Source organism: Pteronotus mesoamericanus, unplaced genomic scaffold (genome assembly GCF_021234165.1).
Source record: "Pteronotus mesoamericanus isolate MK-2021 breed Mesoamerican mustached bat unplaced genomic scaffold, CSHL_Meso_final contig_94, whole genome shotgun sequence".
Classification (NCBI taxonomy): domain Eukaryota; kingdom Metazoa; phylum Chordata; class Mammalia; order Chiroptera; family Mormoopidae; genus Pteronotus; species Pteronotus mesoamericanus.
The window spans coordinates 3,127,059-3,139,673 of record NW_026555285.1 but is presented as its reverse complement, the minus strand read 5'-3'; the positions used below and the strand labels follow the sequence as shown (position 1 = coordinate 3,139,673).

Here is a 12,615-nt window from a genome sequence, read left to right as displayed (position 1 = left end):
ACTGTATGAGAATTCATTCCCCAACTTCCAAAAATTTAAAAAACAGCCAATCAAAAATACTGGGAAACATTCAAGTTAGAGGTAACATATATAATATTAAGCGTCCCATCAAACAATTCAGGTGAATAATTTGTGGAAAATAATGTATTCACTCATACTACTATGTAAATGTCTAAAAAACATCACCAGATCAACTAAAATTATGTCTTGGAATCTTTTATGTGACAAATTGTATGCCTATGACTCCAGATAGAAATAATTTATAATGAAAATTGTAGTGTTCTGAGTGTATATAAAAATGTGTACATTAAAACACAGCAGTTAGAAGCCTGAAAAGAAAGCATTACCATGGCTGGGTATGAAATTTAGCAATTTTTCAGAAAACCATGTCAGATTAAGAAATTTACCAGTTTTGTGATTTTCAACATGTGGTGAAAAAACACGTATTTATTTGGAGTGACAAGCCAATCCAGGCATTAAATTCTAGGAGTAAGTTATCATTCCTAAATAATGTACCACATGTACTTTTTTGTAGTTTTTAAACATAAGGTAGTCAAGGGTTATTTTTAATGAATCATTTCTGTTTTAGATTTGTATCCTTGTACAGAGGTCCATGTCATACATACAAAGTACAAAGACTTAATGAGTCAACATCCTATAAATTTTGTATTCAAGCTTGTAATGAAGCAGGGGAAGGTCCTCTCTCCCAAGAATATATTTTCACTACTCCAAAATCTGTCCCAGCTGCCTTGAAAGGTAAGTTATACATACTGAAGCTATTTTCTTTAACAATAAATTATTTTTAAAAGCATCTTCATCAAGTGCTTTATGTATTGTTATTAAAAGTTATCATTCAGCATATGTCCAATGTTTAAATTATAAGAAAGAAATTTGATAGATAAGCCCACCTGCTGGTAGTTTCACTCAATAATAAAAGCTATTATATCTGACACATTGATACTCAGACAAGTACTGGTTTTTGGCATTCACCTTTTTAATAATCTAACACAAAAATACTAAATTGAATACACTAGTTTTCTAATAGGGTCATTAACTGTTTCTCCTAGTGTTAAGGAAAGAAATCACAAATTCGGGTTGTTCTTCATTCATTGTTACATTCGTTCATTGGGGTTTCTGGGAGAGAGCAAGGTTATCTGTTAAGCAAAACATGAATCCTTAGTTGACTTGAATTTTCAAATTAAATTTCTGTGCGCACACACACACACACACACATATACATTTGTATATACAAATATCTCTAAAATTAATTTCAGAGGGGTTCTTATTTAAAGTGACTGCAGCAAGACTGCATTTAGCCAAAAACACTAAAATTCCTAACACTCTGAGGACAAATCACAAAGACTTTTAATAAAATGTTCTGGATCATGTACTTGAATATACCATTTGTTAAGCAGATCCATAGTTAAGAGGACTGTTCTTGAATAGTGTTTCCAATAATGTTGACGGAGACAGTCATATATGGTCAAAGAGCTAGAGGTATTTTTCAGCTCATCCTCTTAGGAGATTAAATTATAAATTTCATGTTCTAGTTATGCTCTTAAAAGTATCATCGTGGTTGTTTTTGAACTGCCATATACCCCTCCATTGGCTTCTTAGCTTAGTAAGAAAGTGCTTATCTTGACAGATCTTTTAGTCTATCTAACTACATAGATTGTATGGGCTGAAGATAGTAAGAGTAAACCATTAACCATTTCTCTGAAGATTTTTAAAATTCACTGATACTTATTTCTTAATAATTGATTTTTAAAGTTTTGTTGATGTTGATTAAAACAAGTGTATGTGTAATATTTCCAGTAAAATTTAGGTAGAGCAGATTTTATTTTTTTTTTTTTTGTTCTCTGTAGCCCCCAAAATAGAGAAATTAAATGATCACATTTGTGAAATTACATGGGAGTGTTTACAGCCAATGAAAGGCGATCCAGTAATTTATAGTCTTCAAGTTATGGTGGGAAAAGATTCTGAATTCAAACAGGTATGTGCCAAGATATAATTCTGTGGATATATATGTTTACCTTTCTCATTTTGATAAATTTTTCAATGCCAGATTTGACTGTCAATTCAAGAACATTTGTTCAGCTCTTAGATGGAGAGAATAAATGGATAGTCACAAGATTATGGGTTGGGGGTGAAAAAGGTAAAGGGATTAGGAAGTACAAATCACCAGTTATAAAAATAATCATAGGATGTAAAGTACAGCATAGGGTATTGTATTAACTGTGTATGGTATCAAATGAGTACTAGACTTACCAGGATGATCGCTTCACATGTTATATAAATGTCTAATCACTATGTTGTACATCTGAAACTAATATAATATTGTATGTCAACTGTAATTGGGGGAAAAAAATTTGTTCAGTACGATGTTCCAAAGATTAGTAACTACACAGTACCTCAGGATTCAAAATCTTTTGGCTGTGAACTACGCTCAAACACATTGTTCCTTCATTTGACAAGTATTTCTTGAACTCCATACCAGGCACTCAAGTACATGAATCAACATGAATTTTGCCTCCATGGAGCTTACATCCTAGTAGAAAAAGAGATACTAAAAGCAATGAAACACATCAGTATATATATTATATTAGATAGTGATAGTTGCAGTGGAGAAAAAAATAAAACTGGGTTAAAGGAATGAGGAGTACTGGGGGGAGAGATTAGTCTAGTATTATTTTATACAGGAAGTCAGATGACATTTGAACAGAGACCCAAAGGAAGTAAATATGGGGCTAAGAGTGTTCCAAGAGAAGAAACAACAGATGCAAAGGCCCTGAGTCAGTGTATGATTGTTAAATTTAATGAACAATCTGGGTCAGTATGAGCAAAGGGAAGAATGGGGGTGGGGGAGAGGGGGTCTGAGTGGTGTGGCTGTCGCGTAGGGCATTATAGGCTATACTATCTATTTTCACTCCATGTAAAATGAGAAGCCGGTAGAGGATTTTGACTTCTAGAGTTTCAAGTTGTCACATGATCAGACACAAGATCATTTTGGCTAGAGTAGAGAGAAGCAGAGAGATCATTAAGGGGACTTGTACAATAATAGTAATAGTCATAATTATAATACAGTGTTGTGAATATAACAATAGACACACTTACTGTGGAAGCCTAGAGGAAGTATCAACTTCCTGGCCAAGATACTTTGAAGATAAAGAACTTTTTTGTATGACTCAGAAGCCTAATTTCTGTATTTATTTCATCTGATTTTCTATTTTTCCTCTCAGCCTTGATTTTGAGCACTTCTAAGCTGGGTTGTTTGATTTTAGTATCTCATCTTGTATTCTTCCTCCAACTAGAAAACTAGTCATTGATCTTTAATTGGATCTTCCATTATAACTATTAATAATAGAATATTTTCCAATATAGATACATTTTTCTTTTGAATTTTGTTAAATGTGAAAGTATACTTTCTTAACTGATATTACAAAAGGCCCCAAAGAGTCATATTAAATTTGGCAAGTGATTGTTTTTCTTTATTAGGCCATAACAAATTGATATCATAATGAGATTTGAGTATAATTTACAGATAAGCAGGTTTCCTTCCAAGGAGGAAGGAAAATTAATATTAAAGAAATTATATTACATGTTTAAAGGAAATAGGGATCCCACATTTGAGTATATGGATTTTAATAAACATATCAGTACATGAAAGAGCAGTCCTAATTCTAATTTAACTTAAAAGCTAAACCCTGTCATCACTTTCATCTACTTTAGACCGTAAGCACATTAGAAAACTTAAAATACTAATTTCCTTAGAACTCCATTGTATGTATGCTCATCTAAATCTCTTAAATGTTTATAAAATTTTACAATTTATTGGCAAATTATATTTCAAAAGTTTGAAAGTCTTTGAGAGTTCTGTTTCATTTATAGAATTTGATATTTAATATTTGACACTCAACACACATGTATTAAATACTGCATATGAAGAATTGGGGTAGGGACTGTATTGCTAAGTTACTGTTTTAATTTCAAGAGAGTTTAGAATTATATTAGGAAGCAAGCAGAAATTTTATAAACATTACATTTTATGTTGCCAAACAAATAAAAAGTCATAATGAAGATAAAACCTATGTTACAAAAAGCAATGATTTATTCTACCTAGACTTTGTAATATTTTCCAAAAGGATGTCATTTCAGTGAGTCTTTTGGGGGACTGGTGAGCTTAGGAAGAACTGTGAACTCTCAGGTGTGACTTGAGTAAGGCTGAAGAATGGTGTGTATAAGTGGAGGAGGTGAGGTTTACGTGGGTCTTCATTCTGTAACAGTAGGGACTGTTGATGTTTTTAAGAAGGGGAATTTTTATTTGTAAGTTGGTGGTTGAGTTTCTAGGCTAGCCTCTAAAATCCTGTTTAACCTGTAGTGTTGCTGGGTTTGGGGATTTGGAGCAAATTGGCAGGGCAGCAAGTACTTGTGAACCTGGGCTAAAACTAGAAACAAATTGATTTCTTTGCATTCTTCCCTTTCTTTTATCCCTCTTTGATCAGTCAGCGGTGCTGCCTTCTTGCTGCTCTGTGCCCTTCTGTGTAGCACCTCATGTAGACTTGCGCTTGTTCTCTAAAATTATACTCTCCATCTGACTCTTGCCTCCCCTTCTCATACATGTAACTCCCATATATACAGTATAGCTGACCTTAATGGCATTAAAGGAAGACCATTTGCTTGGGAAAATTCATGCCAGAAGTCAAGTGTCTGCTGGCTTTTTAATCTTCTCAAAAGTATATGTGTTTTTAAAAGCAGTACATTTTAACCAAAATGCATTGCAAGTGGTATGACAAGGTGAAATAAAAATATTGGGGGACAGTAGAGTCACTTTCAAAGCAGATCAATCCCCCCGGGAGTCTGTACCTAAAGTATTCTCCTGTCAGAGATCATTATGTTGCAAGAAAACCAACTCAAACTGGCTTATAAGCAACTAAGTGTAAATATTTTAGGGGAGAATCCTGAAGGTAGTCAGGCTTCAGGACTGATCAATACAGAAACTCAAGTTATCAGGGACATGGTTTCTCTCACAGTCTTTAGTGGCTATCCTCAGCCATAGTGAGCTTGCATTCATATTTGGCTGGAGGTGGGGGGCAGGGACAGCACTTTGGGTTACAAAACCATCCCTGAACCAGTGCCTGCGCGAGGGCTACAGCCAACCAGGACCCACCTCTGGAATTAAGAGGCAGGCTAGCTTCTTCTTGTACAAAGGCTGGGTAAGGGAGAGTTTGACACCCATTCCATCCCAGGATACTGTTGGCAGTGTCAGAGAATGGGTACTGGGACAGAGACCTGTTGGATTCTATACAGCTTCTTCCTTTCTGAACTTAGATTCTCAAAAAAGTGCTCCTCAGAGTAGCCTTCAGACCTAATGAACCTGAGTATCTGGGAGTGGGACCCAATTTTTTTTTTAAGCTCCAGATGGTGCTTATGCACAATAAATTTAAGAACTGCTGTAAAAGCTCCAAACTCGCAACTCACACAGCAATAATAAAGGGGACTATGGTAGAAACAAGAGCTATGTGGTTGTCTATAATCAGTTGTTTATGAGAGTTTTTACTGTTCTCTTCGTGCATTGGTCACTGCAAAATAATTATTTGCAATAGTATACTCATAAATTACAGAAAGATCACATGTGACCATATGTGCCAAATTGTATGACAGTGTATATACCTTATATGTCATAATGAATAATTACTTTTAAATGTAATCAAATGCATAATCTTAAGGAAAGGTTTAAATAAGTGCACTCAGTCTAAAAGTAATGTATTATCAAAATCATTCTCATAGTTACTGCTATAAATAATGTGTACTGTGCATATTACTCAGTGTAAGATTAGATTATGGACATGCAGTGTACACAGAAAGTAAGAGTAACTAAACAATTTATTCCTCTGCAATGACAGTTTCAAAAGTGGTTATCTTTGATAGTAAATATGTATACACGTCCTTAAAAAATAGCAGGACTATTTTGAATTTTAGTATTCAAAGTACAAATTTGCTAAAGCTAATTTAAAAAGGTTTCTATACCTATTCTAAACCTAAGTGAAGCTGTTCAAAATAAGCCTCAAGCTTGAGATAAGCTGGGTTAGGTATTAAAGTGAAAATAAGAATAAAATAAGTAACACCACTTCCACCTCTCCCACCCTTTTCACATTAAAGTAAAATTTTTATGACCTTACTAAACAAAGGGCAAGTAAAAACTCTTAATTTGTAATTTTTTTGGTCCACAGCTATTGTTCACAGACAGTACTACATACAATTAAAACAAAACAAAAATAAAACAGCCCCTTATTTGCTAATCAATCAAAGTATTTAGTAAATTAATCTAGTCAACCAGATAAGTTCTGCGGGTATACAGATAGATATGAACAGGTAAGGTACTGGTTTCATTTTTATTGTCCCCAGTTCTACGGTTGTTACTTTCTTCATGTTGTGATATAGTCACAAAGCTAAAATAAAGACATATACCAATTTCTATGAACTTTCTTTAAAGGTTTTCCTGTAAAGTTCTGTTTCAGTTCACATACTGTTTCAAAGTTCTCAGCCAACTAAACATGCACAAACTTCACAAACTTGAATTTAGTTTGTAATTCTTAATTAAAATGCAAAGTGAAAACACTTACCTGCAGTAATCTCTTATCTGCCATTCTCTTAATTGTAAATCTGCATTGATATTTGCCACACTTTCGGATAGTTGATTGATTAGCAAATAAGGGGCTGTTTTATTTTTGTTTTGTTTTAATTGTATGTAGTACTGTCTGTGAACAATAGCTGTGGACCAAAAAAATTACAAATTAGAGTTTTTACTTGCCCTTTGTTTAGTAAGGTCATAAAAATTTTACTTTAATGTGAAAAGGGTGGGAGAGGTGGAAGTGGTGTTACTTATTTTATTCTTATTTTCACTTTAATACCTAACCCAGCTTATCTCAAGCTTGAGGCTTATTTTGAACAGCTTCACTTAGGTTTAGAATAGGTATAGAAACCTTTTTAAATTAGCTTTAGCAAATTCATCTGTTTCCTTCAGTGTTGTATCTATAGTTGCCTATAAGATAGCTCCCTGTTTAGGTATCCTCCCTAACATCTAAAACATGAAATTGAAAATTTCATCTCATCATCTTCCCTCCCAAGATCCTTCCTCCAACTACTTTGTTATTCATCAGTATCGTAAATGCTAACATTTTGGTGTTCAAGCTTTAAACTCTTAGAAGAATTGGAGGGGGAGGGAGGATAGGCTGTTAACTCTTACTCAAGTAAAAATCACTTCTAAAAATGATCCATAAAAACTATACTAAGGCCTCCTAACCTTGTGCTTTTCTGCAGCAAGAGGCCCTGTCCTGCCCCTCTCCCTCAATTCCTCCCTCAGCCTATGATCAGGATTCATTAAACACTTTTTAAATATCGCACACCTAAAGTGGCCCCTGTGGAATTAAACCTAAATTTCCAACTAGGGTATTAACATATTGCTCCTCTCTGTCAAATCTTTTACCTATCACCCTCATGCCATTTGTTGCATTTTTTCTGCCAACCATGTTAATATATCACCCGTTATACTTTTACTACATTGGCCTCATTGTGTATACGTTGTTTCACACTGCATTCTAATACAACCTTCTGTTTTACTGAAGTTAATCCTTTACCATTACCCAGACATGAACCATTTCTACATTCCCACTCCCTGAAATGCTCATCTGCATCCTCAGAACTAAGGCATATTCACCAGTTTCTTCAAGATGCATCTTAAGGCTTGCCTCCTTACATAAAAGTTCCTTGATGTATCTTCTCAACATACACTAATAATACATTTTGAAGTAAAAATGGTCAACAATTCACTAATTTATTTGCCTTTTATTAAGTATCTATTATATGCTGGATTCCAGAGCAAACCAGTATGTAAAAAATTTAGATTCAGAACACAGTTATTGTTGAGGCAGCTAAAATTACTTGAAAGAATGCTAGCCCGGGTTTTGGTTAATCTGACTTATAGCCTACCAACTAACGGGGAGAACTCAAGTGGAACAGCACTGTGAACCTTGGTTTTCCCACATGCAGAATGAGGGAAGAGACTCATTAACAGGAAAATGATAGCTTCATGTATCATTTATATTATATCATTGAGCACTTGCTCTATGCTGGGCACTGTGCTAAGTGCTTTAACAAGTAGTAATTTATTTTATTATCATAATTACCATCCAAGATCACATGGAGTGCAAAGTGGTAGAGCACAGCTTGGACCCAGCGTGACCAGTTTTAATACTTATTCTCAATCACTAGTACACACTCTTGAAAATCCATGGAATTCCATTCTTGTTATTTCCTTCTAAGGGATAGGCGGAAGACTTGGGTTTAGAGATCCAGTTCTGTGATTCTAAGTGATCTCTCAAAGCTTATTAGATGATTTGCCATAGACAGCTATAGAAATCTCCCTATTCATTCATTAATTTTTTCGTTCAACAAATATATTTGAAATTATGCAGAAACCAGTTGTGTAAAGATATAATAGGGAAACAAGATTAGCCATCTTTCCTCCTTTCATGAAATGATTTCACAAAAGTTTTTCTTATGTTTGAGGAAATCAGGGAAATGCCGTGGGCTGATTTTGCTTGTTCTCTAGCTACTTAAGGGCACATCTTCACTTCTTACCTGGTGTACAGGCTCTGTGAGGATAGATCTTAAATTGTAACTTTTCAATTTCTCCTGCCTTATACAGCAGACAGGTAAGTTCTTCAATGGATAAGTATTTTTAGATATCGTTTAAAAGATTAAAGCAGTGACACTCACTAGCTTCCATGTCAAAAAGTAATTCTAAAACTAGCCAGTTTTAACACAGATTTTCTGCCCAGCCTCCTCACATAATTCTTTTTCTAATATCTTATGAGCAGATTTACAAGGGTCCCGACTCTTCATTCCGATATTCAAGCCTTCAGCTGAACTGTGAATATCGTTTCCGTGTGTGTGCCATCCGACAGTGCCAAGAATCAGGGGGGCATCAGGACCTAGTAGGTCCCTACAGTACAACAGTGCTCTTCATCTCTCAGAGGACTGAACCACCAGCCAGCACCAGCAGAGACACTGTGGAAAGCGTAAGGACCCGGCGAGCAGTTAGTGACGAGCAGTGTGCAGCCATCATCCTTGTGCTATTTGCTTTCTTTTCCATTTTGATTGCCTTTATCATTCAGTACTTTGTAATCAAGTGAAAATATAACTTTATTTTTAATACTGTATTACATTTTATTTTGTCACGTACTAAAATTATTTCTATATTGCTTTTACAAAAACAGTGGCATTTAGCACTGGCATTGAGACTATGGTACATCATTCTGCCATTTTCAGTGCTTATATTGTTAGGTAGAGGCACTTTATTAGAATACAAGCCAGAGAAATAGCAGTTTTTTATTTTTTGTTCGATTAGGCTTTTTCTTTCCTTTTTTTCTTTCTTTTTTACTTTTATTTTTGACATGCCTTGTCAAACAAACTTTCTAAGAGGCAAGAATATATAATTGATATTTTGACCAGTCAGCATGAGTGTAACACTGACAACCTGATCTGTTTGTTTTAAAGATTATTACCTAGTAAACGACTCAAAATGATTAAAATTTACACTAATATGCTATATAAAAATGTTAAAGTCTGATGCTGTGAAAGCAATCTAGTGCTGTATTTCTACCTCCTCATTTGTCTTAATTATTTGGTAAGTGGGATTATGATGAATAACTGGAGGAGCTTAGCAAACAAAAACTGGATGAAAGAATATGCCTGGAAAAAAAAAAAGCCTCCTGTTAGATGAATGTGGAGTTCTTTGTTACACTATATATTCATGAATTTACAGACAAATCACTTAAAGAAAGCACAGACAGTTTACTTGGCCTAAAATAATTTAATGTTTACTCAAAAGACACCTCTTCAGTTTTTGAAAACATGGAAAAGAACAGAGGGCTTTTTGATAGTTTTTTAAAGTGATCATAATCAACTCTGAATTTCAAACCTACTTTAGTTTTGTGAACATTTGAACTATGTATGTGTATATGAACACACATGTACATATGTGGCTTATATATAAACTATACATACAAAGTGTAGAAATACACACGCGTACACTCATCTGTCTGGTATCGGCTGATTTTGAAGAACTCCCATAAGTTTCGCTGCTTCTCCCATAACTACTGCCATCACCATCAGAATTCATAATCAAACCTAACCTTTCTGTTTGGGACACCAGATTAAAGACAAAATTAATTTGCACCAGTAAACTTCAAGCTGCTTTCTTTCTTAAAAAACTAATGTTTAATGTAATGTCTGTCTGGATACTTCCAAATTGTTGATTGCATGTGGTTAACGTTGCATTAGAGCACTTTGCAGTTGCATAATTCATTGTTTTGTGAGCTTGCATTTGTGAGTTCTTGGATGGTCGGATTGTATTTTGTCAAGTATCACATTGTACATCTTGTATAGATGTCAATGACTGCCAGTAATAATACAGCTTGTAATGAAACTTTCTAAAATTCTTGTTTTAGCACATCTGTTATCTGTAAAACACTTGTAACTAGCCTTTTTAATTTATTATTTGAATTTTAGGATAGTGAATCACTAATTTTTAGTTACTAAGGTTAGCGTTTTAGTGATTACCAAACAATTGTGTCAGTCTTTGATAAAGGACATATGTTTTGTACTTTGAAGATCCTCTGAAGAATTTCCCTTGTATTAGAATGGGCATGTGTTGTAATTGTTTTATGTCAAATGATTCATGCTGTAGGAAAAAACCTTTGTTCAAAAGAGAAGTGGATAAACTTGGCCTTTCGAAATGGTAAGGATGATCTGTCACTATAATATACTGTATGTTTACATTTTATTTAAATTTAATCTCTTATGTATAGGCTGATAACTTCCCTAAAAACAAGTGATTGTGATTGTTTTCTAGAAACTTCTTAAAGGTGCCACATTTGGCAGTACAAATGAGTTTGAGTGTAATAGCCCAGAGATTTCTATAATAGTTGAATGTCTAAAATGGTAAAATGTGCCACTGTGGCAGTTACAGTGGCTTATGTTTTTCATAGTAATGCAAATGAACTCCTATTTTTGATAGTAAATGTCATTTAATAGTGTACTTGCCATTTGAGCCTCACTGCAAAATTAGTGCAGAAGAGAAAACAATTTTTAATGTAATCTTGATTTTACCTCATATACTGTACATTCCAAAAACTCTAAACTTTTTAAAGATTATAGATACACTACCAAACATATCACCTTAAAATTGTATAAGGTTGAACTTCATACAAATGAAAAATATTATCATAAAAATACATAAACTATGTAGCAAAAGGTATCTTTAAAATCCATGGAAAATAAAAGTTGTATCATTCTTTTTTGAGATGTGTTTATTGTATTCATATACAGCCATTATTTGTGGCCTCTTTTGGATAATGTGAAGGTCTCCACTGTTACAAATGTGTTTACAATAATTTTCCCAGCAGAAGATTTGAGGACTCATATTCAAGAAGGTAGATACCACTAGATTAAAGAATAAAATTAGAAGTTTTATCCCAGTGACTTGATTTTGTGCAGTTTATTAGATATCTTGTTTTCTTTATACATAGAAAGTATAGGGATGAGTCTTAGGTAAACTTCCCATTGGAAAGAAAATCTCTGACCTCTCCTCATCTTTCCTGTATCTTCACCTATTTCCTAGTTACTTCCTTTCTCCCACCTCCAGGGGCCCAGAAACTATACTGGCACTGCCATCTTCCCCCCAGGTCTGTCCTCCACAAGAAAGTTCAACATTCCCTCTCACTCATTCCCTGTTAAAATTTCCATTCCACAGACCTAATTTGGGGATGCATTGCTTTTTAAAAATCCAAGTACCTTTCTAATTGCCACAAATGTAGACACTACAATAAAGTTTTAAATGTTAAGCTGGGGAAGAGATTTTGTGTGTAACAGCTATCCAGAATGTATCCAGCCATGTAATATGAAAAATAGACATCTATTGAAGAAGATACAGTAAACATTGGACATAGGACAATGATGCCTCAGTTTCCTTCAAAGTTACGACCTCCTTGAGGCAATCTGGTTCATTGGTAGTGGTTTGAATCAAGTCATTAGCAACTGCAACATGATGTTCCTTCTGCTCTGGTAGCAGGAGCTGAAGAATGAATTTTGCCATGACACATTTCATGCCAAGATCCTGCATGAAAATCTCAAACGGTAGTTTTTTGGAATCCCCAGATCAGCTTTTAGTTCTAGCACTGTAAGTCACCAGTCTTTGTTGTTTGCAGCCTGTACATGTTCAACATTCTCAGGTGAAGGCTTGTTGGAGGCCTTCCAGAACATGGGTCACTTTCAACAGATTCTCAACCATCTTTGAAGTGTGTGCTCCATACTTTTAGTTCTCTGCACTCATTACATGATCCCCGAAAGCCTTCTGAATCATCCAGATAGTTTCCATGGAGGAATGTTCAAGCTTAACATAAAATTTGATGCAGATTTATTGCTGTACTCAGTCACTTCTAATGTGATGGCCACGTGCTCACTCAATAGCATATACCCCCCCCCCTCCACTGACTAGTACAATGAAGTCATTCACCCATATGCATTCCAGTCCACCCTCCTTGCTTGCGAGAT

General features: G+C 34.7%; 1 protein-coding gene across 3 annotated transcripts in view; it reads left to right on the top strand.

Annotated features, from left to right (window-relative positions):
- Positions 1-11,460, top strand: part of FNDC3A (fibronectin type III domain containing 3A) — a 238,390-nt gene extending 226,930 nt beyond the window's left edge. For all 3 annotated transcript variants that reach the window (XM_054586338.1, XM_054586339.1, XM_054586340.1), the window contains 3 exons: positions 590-756; positions 1,866-1,993; positions 8,880-11,460. In XM_054586338.1, coding sequence (XP_054442313.1) covers positions 590-756; positions 1,866-1,993; positions 8,880-9,194 — 610 coding nt within the window. In that variant the 3' untranslated portion in view covers positions 9,195-11,460. The remainder of the gene's footprint in view (positions 1-589; positions 757-1,865; positions 1,994-8,879) is intronic.
- The last annotated feature ends 1,155 nt before the right edge of the window (positions 11,461-12,615 follow it).